This window comes from Scyliorhinus torazame, chromosome 15 (genome assembly GCF_047496885.1).
Source record: "Scyliorhinus torazame isolate Kashiwa2021f chromosome 15, sScyTor2.1, whole genome shotgun sequence".
NCBI classification, from domain to species: Eukaryota; Metazoa; Chordata; class Chondrichthyes; order Carcharhiniformes; family Scyliorhinidae; genus Scyliorhinus; species Scyliorhinus torazame.
The window spans coordinates 20,615,638-20,635,105 of record NC_092721.1 but is presented as its reverse complement, the minus strand read 5'-3'; the positions used below and the strand labels follow the sequence as shown (position 1 = coordinate 20,635,105).

Below are 19,468 nucleotides of genomic sequence, written 5' to 3'. Positions count from 1 at the left end.
TGTGATTGAAGGAAAGTTGGAGATTCTACTATCACTTTCAATAGCTCCATAATACAAACATTTAAAAGGTGCATGTAGCCACAGCGCCGCCATAGTACAGTGGTTAGCACTGCTGCCTCACTGCTCCAGGGACCCGGGTTCAATTCCAACCAAGGTTGTTGCCTTTGGGGAGTTTGCACATTCTCCCTGTGTCTGCGCGGATTTCCTCCCACAATCCAAAGATGTGCAGGTTAGGTGGATTGGCCAAATTAGTGTCCAAAAGGTTAGATGGGTTTACAGAGATTGGGCGGAGGACTGGACTCAGGTCGGGTGCTCTTTCAGAGGGTGGTGCAGACTTGATGGACCAAATGGCTTCCTTCTGCACTGTAGGGGATTCTATGACTAAATCTCAATCCCCCTGTTGTGTTATGTTTCTTCATGTAGCATAAGCTGCTTACTTGATGTATACTCTGACAAAGGAAGGTTCAGACTTGGAGATAGGTTTGACACATTTATTGAACAGTTAACAATTCTCCTACTCAAGTTCGACTCTCCGACTGATCTTGCTATAGTAACTCAATCTAACTAACCAGTCTGCTCTAATCCATGCAGTCGGTGTGATGCTTCCTGATCTGCCCCTGTCTCTCTGGTGTCGCCTATGGAAAGAGAAAGAGCATGTGTGCCCTGTCCGTTTATATGGGTAGCCCCCTTGTGGTAGTGTCACCTCTGGGTGTGTCTGGACTGCCCATTGGTTGTGTCCTATCTTACTGACCTATTGGTTGAATGTCTGTGTGTCATGATGTCTCTGGTGCTCCCTCTAGTGTTTACTCAGTCTTAGTGTGCCTACATTAACCCCTTGTGTATCTACAGTGATGCACATCACCACACCCCTGGGTGAACTGTAACATAAGCAATGGAATGGTATGACATTCTTAAGCAGGACACCTTATGCCACTTGATTTTAATGCCATTCGGGAGTACAATTCCAATATGGTGGCAAACCAAATTTTTAAAAAACCTGAGGAAGTTTGCTTTTAAAATAGTCAAAATTAACCATCTCACTATAGAACATCATGAAATTGAAGAGCAACTCATATCCGAGACTGTTAAGTACTAGGTGGGATTTTGACAGATGTAAAATGGGTATTACATTTATCTCTCATCAGGTTTTGGCCCAAAATAACTACCAAAAAGATTACCAATGAGTGTACTTACTGCTTCACTCGGTCGTAGTTCTCTCTCTTGTAGTCCACTTGCTGAATAAGTTGTTTGGTGTCTGCTAGTTCCAAGGTAAGGCGCTGGCAACGGACTTCAAGATCGGAGCGAGATCTCCTTTCAGATTCATAGCTCTAAAGAATTTAAGTGTGTCATAGGTCAAGTGCTAGACAAAATGTGCCTGAAACATTTAGCATGGCACCATGGCCCTAAATTGACCACCTTTCCACAGAAAAGGGTCTCACTAACTTTAAAAAAGGACCAAGGCGGTGAAAAGACACTTAAATTTTTTTTAGTGTACCCAATTCTTTTTTCCCCCAATTAAGGGGCAATTTAGCGTGGCCAATCCCCCTACCCTGCACGTCTTTGGGTTGTGGGGGCGAGACCCACGCAGCCACGGGGAGAATGTGCAAACTCCACACGGACAGTGCCTAAGGGCGCGTCTGCCTAAAACTAGGATGAGTGGTTTCTTTCTGGAGGTAGAAGACAGATGCGATTGGTGTTCTGGGGGCCGGCCAATCACACACACATGTTTGGGCCTTGCCCCAAACTGGTAAGCTTTTGAGTCTCCTCATTCAGCACCATATCAGCGAATCTGAATGTCGATCTGGAGCCTTGTCCTTTGGTGGCCCTTTTCGGGGTGTTGGACTCGCCAAGGTTTCAGACAGAAGTGAAAGCAGACGTCCTTGCCTTCGCCTCGTCGATTGCACGGAGCCGAGTTCTGTTGAGGTGGAGGTTTTCCACTCCACCCAGCACCATGGTATTTTTGGGTGACCTAATGGAATTCTTGTAACTGGAGAAAGTCAAATACACCATGAGGGGGGGTCAGGTGATGGGTTCTACCGGAGATGGCAGCCATTCATTATCTAATTTAAGGAATTAGTCACCGTCAGTTGTTGGGGGCGGGGGTTTGTTTTTGGTTGTCTTTCTTCTCTTGGTGGAATAATAACAATCTTTACTGTCACAAGTAGACTTACATTAACACTGCAATGAGGTTATTGCGGAAATCCCCTCGTCGCCACATTCCAGCTCCTGTTCAGTTACACAGAGGGAGAATTCAAAATGTCCAATTTACCTAACAGCACGTCTTTCGGGACTTGTGGGAGGAAACCGGAGCACCCGGAGGAAACCCATGCAGACACAAGGAGAGCGTGCAGACTCCGTACAGTGACCCAAGCCGGGAATCGGACTTGGGACCTTGGCGCTGTTAAGCAACAGTGCTAACCACTGTGCTGCCGTGCCGTGCTGGAAGGGGTAGTTTTGGTTGGTGGGGTTTTGATTTGTTGCTTTTGTGTATCATCTATTGTGGGTAATATGGGTTGTGGTGTAAAATTTATTGTAAAATGGAAATTTTTGATAAAAAATTATTTTAAAACTAAGATGACCCACTGATGGGGGCGCATAGCGCATCCATTATTTTGCAATATTACAGGTAGATAATTTGCATGATGAAGCAAGTCTGATCATAACTAGAACTGCATATTTTCACACACTATGAAAGGAAGCTGCTAAACAATTCATAATTCAGGGGCGGCATGCTAGCACAGTGGTTAGCACTGTTGCTTCACAGCGCCAGGGACCGAGTTCGATTCCCGGCTTAGGTTACTGTCTGTGCGGAGTCTGCACATTCTCCCAGTGTCTGCGTGGGTTTCCTCCGGGTGCTCCAGTTTCCTCCCAGTCCAAAGATGTGCAGGTTAGGTCGATTGGTCACGCTAAATTGACCCATAGTGTCCCAAAGTTAAATAGGGTTGTGGGGATGGGGTGGAGGTGTGGGCTTAGGTATGGTGCTCTTTTAGGGGCCGGTGTAGACCCGATGGGCCGAATGGCCCCCTTCTGCACTGTAAATTCGATAATAATTGGCCTCGTCTTGCCAGCTGTTTTTCTACTTTCACCTCTTTGCATTATGCTATTATGTAGTTGGGTAGTACAGCTACATCCCGAACTAGAAGATGATCAGATTGTTTATAGGAACGATGAACACCACTGCATCAAGCTAATATGTATCAAGATAATATCAAAGACTCAAAACATGTTTCTTTAAAAGTTGCAGTTGTATTGTTCCACCGCTTCCCAAATAGCGTTAAAAAAAACTTAGTGCATGTCTGACTCAACCATGTTTCACAGGCCATAGTTAAGTTCTAGGTAAAATATCAGTACGTTTTTGTAGAATGTAGCTGGAAGAACAAATTAAAGTGATGGACAAAGCTTTGAAGAAGAATGAACAACTGTCCAGTCTCCACAATACTTTGCTGATAAACCAAGATGTAGGATTGACAGATTAAGTCACAATGATAGAAAATTAATAAGTGCCTGGAAATACAGCTTTCCTCAATCTTTGAAACCTAGAAAGCTTCCATGTAAAATGATCTGTCCCATTTTGGAGTTGGTGTCACGCATTAAGACCAGGAGAAAACTAATTTCTATCATATTACACAGAAACATGAACGTTTGTCTGAATTGTTACGCAATCCACTATTATAGATCAGTTTCAGCAGCTCATGTTTCTGTATTCAGCTTCACCTCTCACAAAGAGATTGTAGTATCCTGGTAATGCCACCGGGCTAATAATCTTGTGGTCCAGACTAATGCTCTGTGGAACTGAATCCCACCACGGCAGCTGGTGAAATTTGTTTGCAATTAATAAAGTCTGGAATATAAAACTAGTCTCCGTAATGGTGACCATGATAAATATCATTAATTGTTGTAAAACCCCTCTGTAATGTTCTTTGCAGAGGGAAATCTGCCACCTGTACCTGGTCTGGCCTACATGTCACTCTCTCATTTCTGAGAGTCTGGAATCGCACGTTGGTCAGACTAGGTAAAGATAGCGGTGAACCAAATGGGTAACCAGTCGTTTTCATGGTTATTATTGATGAGGCTAGCATTTTATTCAGATTTATTAATTACATTTCCTCCAGCTGCCGTGGTGGGTTTTATACTCACGCCTCCGGAGCATTAATCCAGGTCCTTGGATTGCAGGTCCAGTAACATTACTACTATGCTACCATCCCCACAAAGTTTTACCTTGGACAGGACACTACGGGGGACTACAAAGTTTGGAATATTGCAAATGGCCAACCCAATAGAAACATGCCTTCCTTTCACTTCATCAGTCTTGGAATGCATTCATGCTATAACCGCAACATCAGTAAGAGCTGATTTTGCTTTGGCATGGAAATGCTGGCTGAATCCAATGTCAGATTGGGCCCTAAACAATATAGCAGTTTCAATTTGCTTTGCTTCAGTTTGTTCAGGTCATCACACACCGCCTGCTCTCCCAATTCCACACAGTGCTAAGGGCTCTCAACTTCACCTTGTTGACTGTGAATACTGACAGGTAGAAAGTCTGTCAAAACTGCCTGGCACTACCAGCTGAAGCAGAACAGCTACAAGATGGAAACCAAAACAAGAGGATATAAATTTTTTTTTAAAGTGACATTTCTATTAACAGCGATAAAGACAAGCAGTTATTGGAAAATAAGTTTATATTAATGGATGAAGACTGATGTTTTCTCGTATGAAGCTAATAAACAAACATGCGGCACAGTGGTTAGCTCTGCTGCCTCACAGTACCAGGGACCTGAGTTTGATTCCGACCTTGGGCGACTGTCTGTATGGAGTTTGCACATTCTTCCAGTGTCTGCATGGGTTTCCTCCCACGGTCCAATGGTATGCAGGCTAGGTAGATTGGCCATGATCAGTGCGTGGGGTTATGAGGATAGCGCAGGGAGGAATGGGCCTAGGTAGAGTACTCTTTCCGAGGATCAGTGCAGGCTCGTATGGCCAAACGGCCACCTTCTGCACTATAGGGATTCTATCAAACAAACTCTCGGTGTAGTGCCAGTCGACTGTTTGGACGATCACTGCTTTTTAAGCCATCCACACCCATCAGCAATAAGGTTCTGTGATTCAGAAAGAGTTAACAGGAAGGAAATTCAACAACAGGAGTGACATGAATATGAGCCAAGACATTGCAGCCAGTGGATTGGGAGTAAGAGAATGAAATTAAACTGCAAAACATTTGGCAGAGGAAAGCAGAAGTTGCAGTCAAACAAAATGCACTCTGGAAAATACACAACAAAATGTGAGAAACTACTCTTTAAAAAGATAAATGGCAGGATTCTTCTGCTCCCCACGCAGACCATAAATTCCCGCCTGAGGTTAACGGACCTTTTAATGGTCCGTTAAATTATCCATTCTGCCCGTGAGATTGAAAAATTTTCAAAAGGTTGTGAGATAACACCATACAATTTAAAAAGCGTGGTCCATCCAAAAGGTTGCCTGAATGTACAGGTCAGAATGTGGAAATGTTTTTCTTTTTAAGTAGTTGTGAGAAGAACAGTGCAAATCTTTACAAGAAAAACACTGTGCAAACTATTTGTTTAAGTAAATCCACACAGGAATGACTGCACTGTAAGTAGCTACAAACATGAGGACGCTAAGACGTTAAGATATTTTAAAAATATCAAGAGTTACCCACCTCAATCATGCTGTTCAATTGATTTTTCTGGCTGTTGCTTTCTTCCCAAAGATTGGTTCTCTTTCGTCGAACCTCTTCAATGTCTTCTCTCAAAGGTTGCACCACTTCATAAAATCGTAACTAGCAATAAGAATGATGGTATGATAGAAGATTACAAACATCATGATACCATAATTACTTGTACTACATTCCACAATTTACCCAATAGGGTCTATTCTCCCAATGATGCTTCATGGACGGAGGATCATAACTTCCAACCAGTAACCCAAATTGTCCGATGGAATTGCAAGAGTTTAACCGTGCTTACCCGCTCTGGAAAACGTTGCTGAAACCCCCGCAGGCTGGAGCTGCTGGGGACCTGCTGCAAAAGAGACCCTGAAGGCCGCAGCGCAGTGCAAGACCAGCGAGTTCAGTAAGGCCACGACCTCTTTTTTTTTATTGAACCGGCTGCCGGAAAGCAGGTAGGTTAATCGGGCCCGATGAAATTGACAGGCCAAGGAGAAGATGTGCAGCTATCTGGTAAGTGGATGAGATTTGGCTGGTTGGAGGTTTGGGGCGGGGGCAGTCCCATGGAGGATGGGGGTGTCGATGCAGGGCTCAGACTGGGTGTTTAAGATAGTTATGCTGAAATTAGAAGCGCTTTTCTTTCTTCTAACTGTTTCAGTGTACTCGTGTAACACAGGTAGAACCATCCAAAGTTAGTGATTTAAATTGTCCAGGTGAAGTTAATGCTACTGGACAATTGCCACATAAACCCTTACTGGGAACTTCCAAGAGACGTTCCCCAGCACATCTTTAGGATACCCCCCAAATCCGACATTGGGGAGTAAGGAAGTTACGGGCAATAGGAGTTTTAAACAGAGTGTACACAAAAGCCTTCTCTAACATATCATCATATTACAGTAGGATATGATAAAGTGTTTTGGTTAGATGTTAAGGTCCATCACTGCAGTTTGGTTCAGCCATACTGATTTATGTTCTTGCTCATGGCCTTTCTTAGAAATATCTTCCCCTCAATCTGTATACGGCAGTTTTGTTGAAAGCATGACTAACCATTTCACTTGCTTACATCAGTGACTCTAAAGTCAGCTTAAGATATATTTGACAACAACTTATTCTACCAATTTAACTACTTGCATTTATATAACACCTTTAAGGAGAAAAACATTGCAAGGATCACCAAGTCGCAAAACTATTTGGAAGGTCAACTGTAGGCTGGAAGAGAGAGGTGGGATTTAAGGTGGGTCTTAAACAAGGGAGAGGGAGGTGAAAAAGCAGAGCGGTGTAGGGAGGAAAATCCAGACTTTAAGATAGATGATGGCATGGTTGCCAATATTAGATTGAAAAGGTTGGGAGATGCAGAAGAGGCCAGAGTTGGAGGAACAGAGTTGTGAAGGGGTGGGGAAGGTTACAGAGATAGGGAAGGGATGAGGCCTCTGGGGCACTTAAACAAAAGGATGAGAATGTTAAAAAAAAAGGCATTGGTGGATGGTGAGCCAAGGATGTTGAGTGAGCAGAACGGTGCAGGACTTAATTGTGACCTGCAGGGTTTTGGTTATGGCAGGCTTGAGGATGGGAGCCAGGCCAGGAAAATAGTGCGCCTGGACTTAGAGCTCCTACAGCGCAGGAGGCCATTCGGCCCCTCAAGTCTGCATCAACCCTCTGAATGAACACACTACTTAGGCTTATACCCCCACCCAATCCCCATAATCCCATCTAACCTACACATCTTTGGACAGTAAGGGGCAATTTATCATGGCCAATCGACCTAACCAGCACAACTTTGGACTGTGGAACTCGGAGAAACGCATGCAGACACGGGGAGAGCGTGCAAATACTACACAGACAAGCACCCAAGGCCGGAATCGAACCTGGGTCCCTAGTGCTGTGAGGCAGCAGTGCTAACCACTGTGCCACCGTGCTCCCCCGAAATAGATAGAGGTGAGGAAGAGGGTTTCAACAGCAGCTGGGCTGAAGCAGCAACAGAGATAGGTAAAGTTCGGGAGGGGAGGGTAGGCTTGTATTTTGCGGGATATGGAGTCAGAAGTTCAACGTGAGGTCAAGAGGTTACAGGGGTTGCGAACACTCTGGTTCAATGTAAGATAGTGGCTGAAGAAGGGGATTGAATTCACGGTGAAGGTATGGTGTTGTTCAGATAACATTTCTTTCCATTCTTTCTCTCCTGGGATCTCGCTCTCTCCTCATCCTGTCGTTGACTTACAATCATTCATGTTTCCCTCACTCTGTGATAAACACACCCATTCTCTCAATTTGTTCTCAAATCCTCCTTTATTTTCTTTTTCTTCCCTCCATGCTGTCTCTCCTTGCATATGTTGCAATGTCAGCCTTAATCCACCAGAAATTCTAGATCAACCAAAATCCTGTCACCCTCTCTCGTTATTTTCCATTAGATTAAAAATCCTCTTACACATCTATAAATCCCTAAAAGTCTGGGGCCAACCATGGTCTACAACTTTTACCAGCCACACATCCCATCTGGTCTTCCGAATTGGGCCTAGATTAACCACCCCCAGCCCCACACCTCTATTAGTAGCCGGAGCTTCAGCCACTTGCTTTTAAACCTTATCACCTCTACTGCTAGACCTCCACTCCCACTTCTAAAACTAAATTCTTTAACTCACCTTTACAGCATCACTTCAAATTGTCTGACAATGGCCTAGTGGGGACCAACATTCCGTTTCAGGAATGAACCTTAGGATCATTTATCTACGTTAAAGAATCTCTATAAATGCAAGATTTTATTGTTGAAGAGGAACTAGGCGGGTCAGACTGGCATGGCATTATTTTTCTCACACTGCATTGCAATAAAAGGATCAACAAATGAGCAGCTGTTCCAAATGCTTTTGAAGACAGATATTTAATACATGCCATTTAAATTCAGAGTAAGATGCAAAAGGCACGTTCTGTAGAAAATACTTTCAATCGAGATAATAGATGGAATTCTCCTAAGCCCTCCCCGCGCAAGGGGGCAGATTTCAGTAGGAGGTCCAAAAATCGGTTTACGCTGGCCTAAGTTAACGGCAGGGCCTTCCGCTGGTGACTGTCATGACAGATTATGCAACCCACTGTAGGCCAGCATGAACCTCATTTGCATCCCGCTAATGGAATGCCGATAAAGGCCTGACCATCCTTGCTTGATCCTCTTTTAAAAAAATAAATTTAGAGTACCCAATTCATTTTTCCAATAAAGGGGCAATTTAGCGTGGCCAATCCACCTAGCCTGCACATCTTTGGGTTGTGGGGACAAAACCCACACAAACACGGGGAGAATGTGCAAACTCCACACGGACAGTGACCCAGAGCCGGGATCGAACCTGGGACCTCGGCGCCGTGAGGCAGCCGTGCTAAGCACTACGCCACCCTGCTGCCCAATTGATTCTCTGCGTTGCCAGTGGCAAAACATGCCAGCACGAAACACACCTAGAACAAATGTGGCATGCAGATGTCAGGACTCAGGTGAACAATGCTTGGGATTGCCTCCGGAGTTTAGGATGGGGACCAACGGCAACTCTGAACCACCAAAGCAGTGGGTTGGGGGGAAGCATCTACAGGTGGACCTTCCAGATACGTTGTCCTGGAGGTCCATCAATCAGCCTCAGAATGTTCCTGGAGATCCATCTTTTTTTTCCGGTGATCCATCTTCTTTCTTCAACAGCGATGTTAAGCGCCTTTTCAATTTGGCACTCAGATAACATGGCGGTCTATGCGCTATCAAGCCTGCCCCATCATGGAATATGGCGCCAAAACCCAGTTACATAAGTAATGAGGTTGAGGCTGGAAGATTTGGCGTATTTTCCCAATGTCCTCCACAGATGTCCTCCATGGGACTTTGTCCCCGGATGAGAAAATTCTAGCCAACGAGGGCGATTTTCAGCCTGCATTAGCCGGTATGGCGACATGGGCAGAAAATCCCGCGAGAATCAGAAAACGCGATTCTCGGCGTCGAGTACACGTTTTCTGAATTTCCACACCCGGTGACGAAACAAAAAGGTCATGTTAAAATACTTACCGAAGGGCTCACCCCCACCACTACATGATCATCCCCCCCTCACTGAATATTGACACCTCACTGAAGTGACGTCACGTCGGCGAGATTTACAACAGGTTCTGAAAATCATGTACCAGCCAAGGGGATCCCCTGGGGCTCAAAGGAAAGTATGGTCCCTGGGGGGGAAAGGAACAAACCAACCAGGGGTGAACCATCTGGGGAGCCCCACAGGGGGCAGGATTCGCTTTATGTTTGTTCTGGGAGAGAAGTCCCCGCTGCTGATGCTAGTGGCAGGAGGCGGGGGAAGCCATGCTTATGGCGGGTGGAGGTGGTGGAGCCCCAGATGCTTGTGGGGGGCGGGGTTCTTTCAGTGCTGATCAGCGTCCCATTTTTTAACTGTATCCCGATCTCTGTGGAGCTGGCTTTGTTGGACCCATCAGCCCCAGCCCTACTAGTGATGTCATAAACCACGCCTCCCATGACTCTCAAAATCTGGACTAAAATCTTGGCTGTGCTGCTGGAGAGCGACACACCAGGCATCAGTCAGAGCCTGACACTAAAAAAAGGGAAGATTCCACGCAATGATTTTCAAATACAATACTATGGCACCATCTGGTGAGCAAAATTGATCACAGCAGATCCAGTAACACAACTAGAAGAAAATAAGCAGCACATTGTTTTTTTAAGTGCACTACTGAATATCGAGTTTACAATTGGACATAATCCAGGATACATTAAAAATTAACTGCTGCTGGCAGGCTTACAGTACGTTAACTTTATCGTATTGTATTTTTAAACAAAAGATAAAAGCCCTAAAAAAAATCAATAGCTTTGTAGAATCATACAATTTTACAGCACAGGAACCACCATTTAGCCAACCAGCCATGCTCCAGCTCTTTGAGAGAAACTGTTTAGTTCGTTCCTCTGCCGACTGCTTCTCTGCACCATACCTTAATAATGCTCTTTAGATTTTGTATATTAAGTCACTTAACCACCCCCCATGCAGTACTTTTCAATGCTCCCATTCATCTTGGATGTTTCTTCATTCCCTACTCCACATTCCCTATTTTCAACAGGATCACAATATTTTCATGCTTCCCAATCTTTAAATGCTCCCCACCACATTCGCTTTCATCCATCTATTAATGGGAATTGTACAGAACTGGCAATTAAATATTTTCCTCTCCAGTGCTACACAGTTAGATTACCGGGAAATCTCGCTGTTCGAATTTTACTTACAGATACATATTCAGGGATGGAAAGCTGGTCTTCAGACCTGGTTTTCAACTCTGCATACTGATCTTCAGTCAATTCCAGATCACGCAAACTGCGACGAATGTCACCCGCTCGCTCTTGCAGCTGCTGATTTGTCTCTTCAAGTTGTTTCTGCCTCTCTAAAATGGTCTCCATTTCTTGTTTGCGAAGATCTTGACGTCTCCTGTGCCATAACGTAAAACCATTTGTTAGCAGCGGCTGCTATTCTTACAAATAAATGTATTTTCTTTTTCTGCGATGTGGCAGAACTGAAACACCCTGGATAGAATTGGGAGCAGAGAACCAAAAGTGTGAAAATAATTTAGTTATCGGAGGGAGCTACTCAAAATTGCACTTTGTATGTACCAGCCGTTCTGATTTCTGCCCTTCCAGTTCACCTCCAGATAGAGCAGTGGGCTCAGGTGATCTTGGCACTTACGCTAAATGTTTTCTTCAGATTCACTCACTTACCAAAAACAAAAATCTGAATTAATTCTAGATTGGAAGCATTTTTTTGACCCACAGGGATTCTATCAGAGGGTGTGCAATTTTAAAGTTTGGAAAACTGACTACTAGGACAGCAGATTTCAAATATCACAATATCATACATGTGTTGCAGACTAACCTGGCATCGTCCTGCTGAACTTTCAGCTGGTTCTCCAAACGGACCTGTAACAATTGCTTCTGGTGAAGGGAATCATTCAGCCTTTCCTCCAAGTCTTCTATCTGTGCCGCAGAGAAACAAGGTGAGAAATAGGTACTCTGGGCAAGGGTGGGGAGTGTGCTGGCTGAACTCAATTCATAGAATCATAGAATCCCCACAGTACAGGAGGAGGCCATTTGGCCCATCGGGTCTGCACCGACCCTCCGACAGAGTACTCCACCCAGGCCCAACCCCTGCCCCCCCCCCCCCCCCCCCCCTCCCCCACCCTATCCCCTCAGTCCCACCTAACCTTTGGACGCTAAGAGGCAAATTAGCATGGCCAACCCACCTAACCTGCACATCTTTAGACTGTGGTAGGAAACTGGAGCACCCAGAGGAAATCCACACAGACATGGGGAGAACTTGCAGATTCCACACAGGCAATCACCCAAGGCTGTAATTGAACCCGGGGTCCATGGCGCTGTGAGGCAGCAGTGCTAACCACTGCGCAACCCTTAATTGGTATAAAACAACTATCCAGAATGATGTTTACCTCTGCAGGGTTCAAACTACACAAAGGCGGATGTTGAAAGCGTCCTTGAAATCTCACAAATGGCCCACGAAAGATCAAAGATGGATGAAACTTCAAAAACATTGGAAGAAAAGTCACCCTCGTACATACATTGTTAGATCTTTTCTGAAACATGGAAACACCACATGTCTGGTGTCATGATATCCACATTAACATATCATGGTGCAATCACACACACTCACTGATGGACAGGTAGATGGACCAACCAATACACACACAACATCACAGCGAATCACCAGTGAGAGCCCATGCACTATAAAACAGGGAACACCACAGTTCCTGCTCATTCTACCAGGAGATAGCTCAAAGCACAGAGCTCACAGCGCGCCACTCAGACATACACCATGTGCTGAGGGCCTCACTGAGATAGTGCGAGGGCTGGGTCCACAGGATAGCTGGTAAAATATGAACCACAGCCAGAAGTTAACAGTTATTATTGTACAGAATAATAAAACAAAGTTGTACCATCTACAACCGTGTTGGTTCGTTTGTGTATCGGCACACCCAACACGACATGATACCAGGTCTGGAAACTAGCCAGCGACTGAGACCTACCTGCACCTCTTCAGAGACCGCCATCCTGCATCATGGACACCATCGCCCACCGCAGCCGCTCCAAATCGCTGGAAATCTCAGCGTCAACTGGAAGCTGTTTAAACAGCACTTCCAGCTCTTCCTAGAAGCCACAGACAGGGAGAATGCATCGTACACCAGGAAGATCGCCCTCCTCCTCACCACGGCGGGGCAACACGCCATCCACATCTACAACTCCCTGGCATTCGCGGAAGGCGAGGACAAGACGAAGTACAAGACAGTCCTTCTAAAATTCGAGGAACACTTCAACGTGGAAGTTAATGAGAGCTTCGAGAGGTGCCTCTTCCAGCAGCGACTGCAGGGTAAGGATGAGCCTTTTCAATCTTATCTAACACACCTCCGTATCCTCGCGCAGTCCTGCAGCTAGGAGGCCACCTCCGACTCCATGATTCGGGATCAGATAGTTTCTGGGGTCACCTCGGACACCCTACGCCAGCAGCTCCTCAAAATAAAGCGCCTCACCCTAGCCACCGCCATCGAAATCTGCGTCCTCCACGAAAACGCGACCAGCCGGTACTCCCAATTCCAGGCGGCCAAATCGGCACGGCAGGGGTCCTACGAGCACGTCCAGTCGATCAAGTTCCTCCCGGCCCGCGGCCCGGACGAGGGCGGCCATTTTGCGCGCTTTCCAAGGCCTCCCGCGCTTATACGTGCCAGAAGAGGGGACGTCGACGCAGAAGGACGTGATGCACAGGCGCGCTCTATGCAGGACCGCACCGCGCATGCGCGGTGGCGCAACGAACGCCATGACGTAACGACGTGCGGCAACTGTGGATCTGCACACTTAAAGCGGCAATGTCCAGCCAAAACGAGACAATGCCTCCTCTGTGGCAGGATGGGCCACTATGCTGCCTGCTGTCGAGCAGCTCAACCTGCCAACTCTCCGCAATTCCGCCAGCCTCGCAGGGACGTGCGGGCCATTCAGCCCCCACACACCGAGTCATACCCTGACGACATGCAGACCGGTGATACCGACGACTGGGAAACCTTCCGCGTTGTGGTAATAGACAGGAACTGGATGTCCCCAAGTAGGACCCACCAGCCGATGCCAGGGCACAGCATTAATCCGGGCGATGAATGGTGTGCCACCCTAACGGTTACCAATCACATTCCGCTTTGACACTGGTGCCTCCGCCAATCTCATTGCATGGTCAGCCTTCCACACCTTGCAGGTTAAACCACCGATCCGGCCATCCCACTGTCAGCTGGTTGATTACAACGGGAACGTTATCCCGGCCATGGGGTCCTGCCAGCTCGAGGTTGCACACAATTCATACACAGCCACACTGTCCTTTGAGATAGTTGGATCCTCGAAGGACTCTCTGTTAGGCGCACAGGCGTGCAAGATCCTCCACCTCGTTCAGCGGGTACACACACTGTCTCCAGAAGGCACGTCCGATTTCCCAGATGCGGACTTTAGGGCGCAGCTCAACTCGCTCCTTGCCCACAACCAGGAGGTTTTCGAGGGCATGGGCACACTGCCCTACACTTACAGAATACGGCTCAAACCGGGCGCCACCCTGGTCATTCACGCACCTCGTAGAGTCCCAGCACCACTCAAGGACCGCCTCAAGCAGCAGCTGCAGGACCAAGGAATGCTTTCCCGGGTCACGGAGCCAACGCCATGGGTCAGCTCCATGGTGTGCGTAAAAAAGCCCTCCGGCGAGCTCCGGATCTGCATCGACCCGAAAGACCTGAACAATAACATCATGAGGGAACACTACCTCATACCCAAACGGGAAGAAATCACGAGCAAAATGGCCCAAGCTAAAATTTTCACCAAGCTTGATGCCTCAAAGGGTTTTTGGCAGATTCAACTGGATCAGTCCAGCAGGAAGCTGTGCACTTTCAACACTCCTTTTGGCAGATACTGCTACAATAGGATGCCGTTTGGTATCATCTCGGCATCCGAGGTGTTTCATCGCATCATGGAACAGATGATGAAGGGCGTCGAAGGTGTACGAGTATATGTTGATGACGTCATCATCTGGTCCACCACAGCACAGGAGCACATCAGTCGTCTCCAGCGTGTCTTTGCACGGATACAAAATCACGGCCTGCGCCTCAACCGAGCTAAGTGCTCTTTTGGCCAAACTGAGTGAAAGTTTTTGGGGACCACATATCCCGGTCAGGGGTGCGTCCGGATGCCGACAAAGTGGCAGCTATCGCAGCCATGCCGCAGCCGGCAGACAAGAAGGCAGTGTTACGCTTTCTCGGCATGGTCAACTTCCTGGGGAAGTTTATTCCAAACCTTGCCTCGCACACAACGGCTCTTCGCCACCTGGTCAAGAAGACAACGGAATTCCAGGGGCTGCCCGCACACCAGAAGGAATGGGAAGAGCTCAAGATCAAGCTCACCACCGCCCCGGTATTGGTGTTCTTCGACACTACTCGGGACACAAAGATCTCGACTGATGCCAGCCAGTCCGACATTGGGGCGGTACACCTGCAACGGGATGACACTGCCTCGCGGGCCATGACCCCCACAGAACAGCGCTATGCGCAGATTGAAAAGGAGTGCCTGGGCTTGTTCACTGGCATCGACAAATTCCACGACTATGTGTATGGTCTTCCGCAGTTTACTGTGGAGACCGACCATCGCCCCCTGGTCGGCATCATCCAGAAGGACCTCAACGAGATGACCCCTCGCCTCCAGTGCATTCTGCTCAAGCTCCGGAGGTCCGACTTCCAACTTGTCTACACCCCAGGAAAGGACCTCATCATCGCGGATGCCCTGTCCAGAGCAGTGAGCACACCGCCCGAATCGGAGGGGTTCGTTTGTCTGGTTGACGCACACGTAGCCTTCACATTGGCCAATCTGCCGGCTACTGATGCACGTCTGGCCCACATTCGCCATGAGACTGCGGCTGATCCCCTTGTACAACGTGTGATGCGCCACATGATGGAAGAGTGGCTCAAGGGGCAGCGCCCACAATTCTACAATGTCCGGGACGACTTGGCCGTCAATTGATGGTGTCCTCCTAAAGTTGGACCGGATTGTGATCCCACACAGCTTGTCCTCGAACAATTGCACGAAGGCCATCTTGGGGTTGAAAAGTGCAGGCGGAGGGCCCGAGAAGCTGTGTACTGGCCGGGCATCAGCGACGACATCGCCAACATGGTGCTCAACTGCACCACCTGCCAAAGGTTTCAGCCGGGACAACCCCCTGAGACACTTCAGCCCCATGAGTTGGTAACGTCCCCCTGGGCGAAGGTGGGTGTGGACCTCTTTCATGCGCTCGGCAGGTACTACGTCATAATAATTGACTATTTTTCCAATTATCCGGAGGTCATACGCCTGCACGACTTCACATCATCAGCTGTAATCAGAGCATGTAAAGAAACCTTCGCTCCCCGTGGCATTCCGCTTACCGTCATGTCAGACAATGAGCCCTGTTTTGCGAGCCAGGAATGGTCTTCTTTTGCCGCTTCATAAGGCTTCACACACGTGCGGTCCAGCCCTTTGCATCCCCAGTCGAATGGCAAGGCGGAAAAGGGCGTCCATATCGTGAAGCGGCTCCTCTGCAAGGCTGCTGATGCCGGATCTGATTTCTATTTAGCCCTGCTGGCCTATCGCTTGGCCCCACTGTCCACAAGCCTCTCGCCAGCCCAGCTGTTGATGAGTCGCACCCTCAGGACCACTGTGCCGTCCATTCATGTTCCTAAACCCGACCATGCTCCAGTACTGCAAAGGATGCAACAGGAGCGTGCTCAGCAGAAGGTGGCACATGACGCTCGGGCAACTGATCTTCCTGCCCTGGCACCTGGAGACAAAGTCCGCATACACCTACCGGAGGGTGGCTGGTCGGCAACTGCCGAGGTTCTCCGCCGCGTGGCTCCCCGTTCTTTCCTGGTTCGCATGCCTGATGGCTCCATTCGCCGGCGTAATCGGCGGGCCCTTCGGCTGCTTCTGCGCTCGCTACGCGATCATGCACCGGTGCCACGCCCTCCTGTTGTCCCTGATGTCGACTTCGTGGAGCTTCCTGCCACTCTGCCTATTCCTCTCTCGCCCGTGGCCAGGCCCATTCCTCAGCCGGTGGATCCTGACCCACCCTTGAGGCGGTCAACCCGAATTCGTCACCCACCTAATAGACTGGACTTATGAGCCTGTTTGCGCATTGGACTCACTGCATTGTTGTGCAATACTGTTAACGTGTTTCTTTCTTGTCGTTCCAGGAGTTCTCTTTCGATATTTGATGATTGCATTTGTTTTGTTTGTGGTACAACCTCGTTGCTCTGTTGCACCTGACACCTTCCTATGTATATAGTTTAGCCTCATGTACATGTTGCAAATATTGCACACACATACTCAGCTGCACTCAGTACACACCAATATTTATTAGCATGTAGGCACATATCTTTGTGAAAAGGGGGGATGTCATGATATCCACATTAACATATCATGGTGCAATCACACATACACACTGATGGACAGGTAGATGGACCAACCAATACACACACAACATCACAGCCAATCACCAGTGAGAGCACACGCACTATAAAACAGGGAACACAGTTCCCGCTCATTCTACCAGGAGATAGCTCAGAGCACAGAGCTCACAGCGTGCCACTCAGACATACACCATGTGCTGAGTGCCTCACTAAGATAGTGCTAGGGTTGGGTCCACAGGCTAGTTGGTAAAGTACGAACCACTGCCAGAAGTTAACAGTTATTATTGTACAGAATAATAAAACAGAGTTGTACCATCTACAACTGGGTTGATTCGTTTGTGTATCGGAACACCCAACACAACATCCGGGACATTTTTTCAGCTGGTCCTGCAATTCTCGTACTTGCCACAACCGTCAATCTATCAGATATTTAAAAAATGCAGGATTGTCCCATGAATCATTTTCTAAGAATCTGCTGTTGTATAATAAATGTTGTTAGAAAGTATAGGTACTGCTTGAACCAATTCTTTTTCTCCATTCAAAGAGAATATAGTATTAGGGGAGGCAGTGGCCTAGTGGTATTATTACTAGACTGGGGATCCAGAGGCCCAGGGTAATACTCTGGGGACCCGGTTTCAAATCCCACCGCGGCACGTGGTGGAAATTGAATCTAAAATATCTGGAATGAAAAAGTCCAGATAATGATGACTATAAAACAATTGTCGATTAGTATAAAACACCCAGCTGGTTCACTGATGTCCTTTAGGGAAGGAAATCTGCCAATCTTACCTGATCTGGGCTACATGTGATTCCAGATCCACAGCAATGTAGTTCCCTCTTAAATGCCTCAGTTGTACCAAACCGCTACAAAGTCAATAAGAAGAAACCGGATGGACCACCTGGCATTAACAACGGCAAAGCCGTTCGACCTGCAAAGTCCTCCTTACTAACACCTCGGGGCTTTTGCCAAAGTTGGGGGAGCTGTCTCACAGATTAGTCAAGCAACAGCCTGACATATTCATACCCAAGGAATCATACTTTACGGACAACGTCCCAGACCCCACTATCACCATCCTGGGTATGTCAGGTATGTCTTGTCCCACCGACAGGACAGACCCAGTAGAGGTGGCGGCACAGTGGTATACAGTCGGGAGAGAGTTACCCTGCGAGTCCTCAACGTCAAATCAATATTGAACACCACTGGGAGGAAGCACTGAGGGTGGCCAGGGTCACAGAATGTACTCTGGGTAGGGGACTTTACTGTCCATTACAAAGAGGGCTCAGTAGCACCACTACTGACCGAGCTGGCCGAGTCCTAAAAATATAACTGCTAGACTGGGTCTGCAACAGCTGGGGAGTGAATCTCATCCTCACCAACCTGCCTGATGCAGATGCATCTGTCCGTGACAGTATCGATAGGAGTGAGCACCGCACAGTCCTTGTGGAGACAAAGTCCCGTCTTCACATTGAGGATACCCTCCATTGTATTGTGTGGCACTATCACTGTGCTAAATGGGATAGATCCAGAACAGATGTGACAACTCAAGACTGGGCATCCATGAGGCGCTGTGGGTCAGCAGTAGCAGAATTGTGCTCAGCCACAATCGGTAACCTCATGGCCCGGCATATCCCCCATTCTACAATCAAGCCAGGAGATCATCCCTGGTTCAATGAAGAGTTGCAGGAGGGCATGGCAGAAGCAGCACCAGGCATACCGAAAAATAAGGCGTCGACCTGGTGAAGATATAACACAGGGCTACTTGCATGTCAAACAACATAAGCAGCAAGTGAGAGAGCTAAGTGATCCCACAATCAACTGATCAGATCTAAGCTCTGCAGTCCTGTCACACCCAGCCATGAATGGTGGTGAACAATTAAACAACCCACTGGAGGAGGCTCCACACATATCCCCATCCTCAATGATGGAGGAGCCCAGCACACCTATGCAAAAGACAAGTCTGAAGCATTCGCAATAGTCTTCAGCCCGAAGGGCCGAGTGGATGATCCACATCAGTCTACTCCACCAGCATCAGAGATGCCAGTCTTCAGCCAATATGATTCATCCATGGCACTGGGCACTGCAAAGGCTTTGGGCGCTGAAAATACTCCGGGAATAGTACTGAAGACTTGTGCTCCAGAACTTGCCGTGCCTCTAGCCAAGCTGTTCCTGTACAGCTACAACACTGGCATCTACCTGGTAATGTGGAAAACTGCCCAGGTATGTCCTCTGCATAAAATGCAAACCAGCCAATTACCGTTCTATCAGTCTACTCTCAATCATCAGTAAAGTGATGGGATGGGTCATCAACA

The 19,468-nt window shown here is 47.6% G+C and overlaps 1 protein-coding gene across 3 annotated transcripts in view; it reads right to left on the bottom strand.

The window, feature by feature from the left end:
* Window positions 1-19,468, bottom strand: part of pibf1 (progesterone immunomodulatory binding factor 1) — a 165,133-nt gene that overhangs the window by 136,138 nt on the left and 9,527 nt on the right. For all 3 annotated transcript variants that reach the window (XM_072476135.1, XM_072476139.1, XM_072476138.1), the window contains exons 3-6: window positions 11,563-11,663; window positions 10,923-11,121; window positions 5,675-5,794; window positions 1,195-1,328 (exon numbers count right to left, since the gene is read on the bottom strand). In XM_072476135.1, the coding sequence (XP_072332236.1) occupies window positions 1,195-1,328; window positions 5,675-5,794; window positions 10,923-11,121; window positions 11,563-11,663 (554 nt within the window). The remainder of the gene's footprint in view (window positions 1-1,194; window positions 1,329-5,674; window positions 5,795-10,922; window positions 11,122-11,562; window positions 11,664-19,468) is intronic.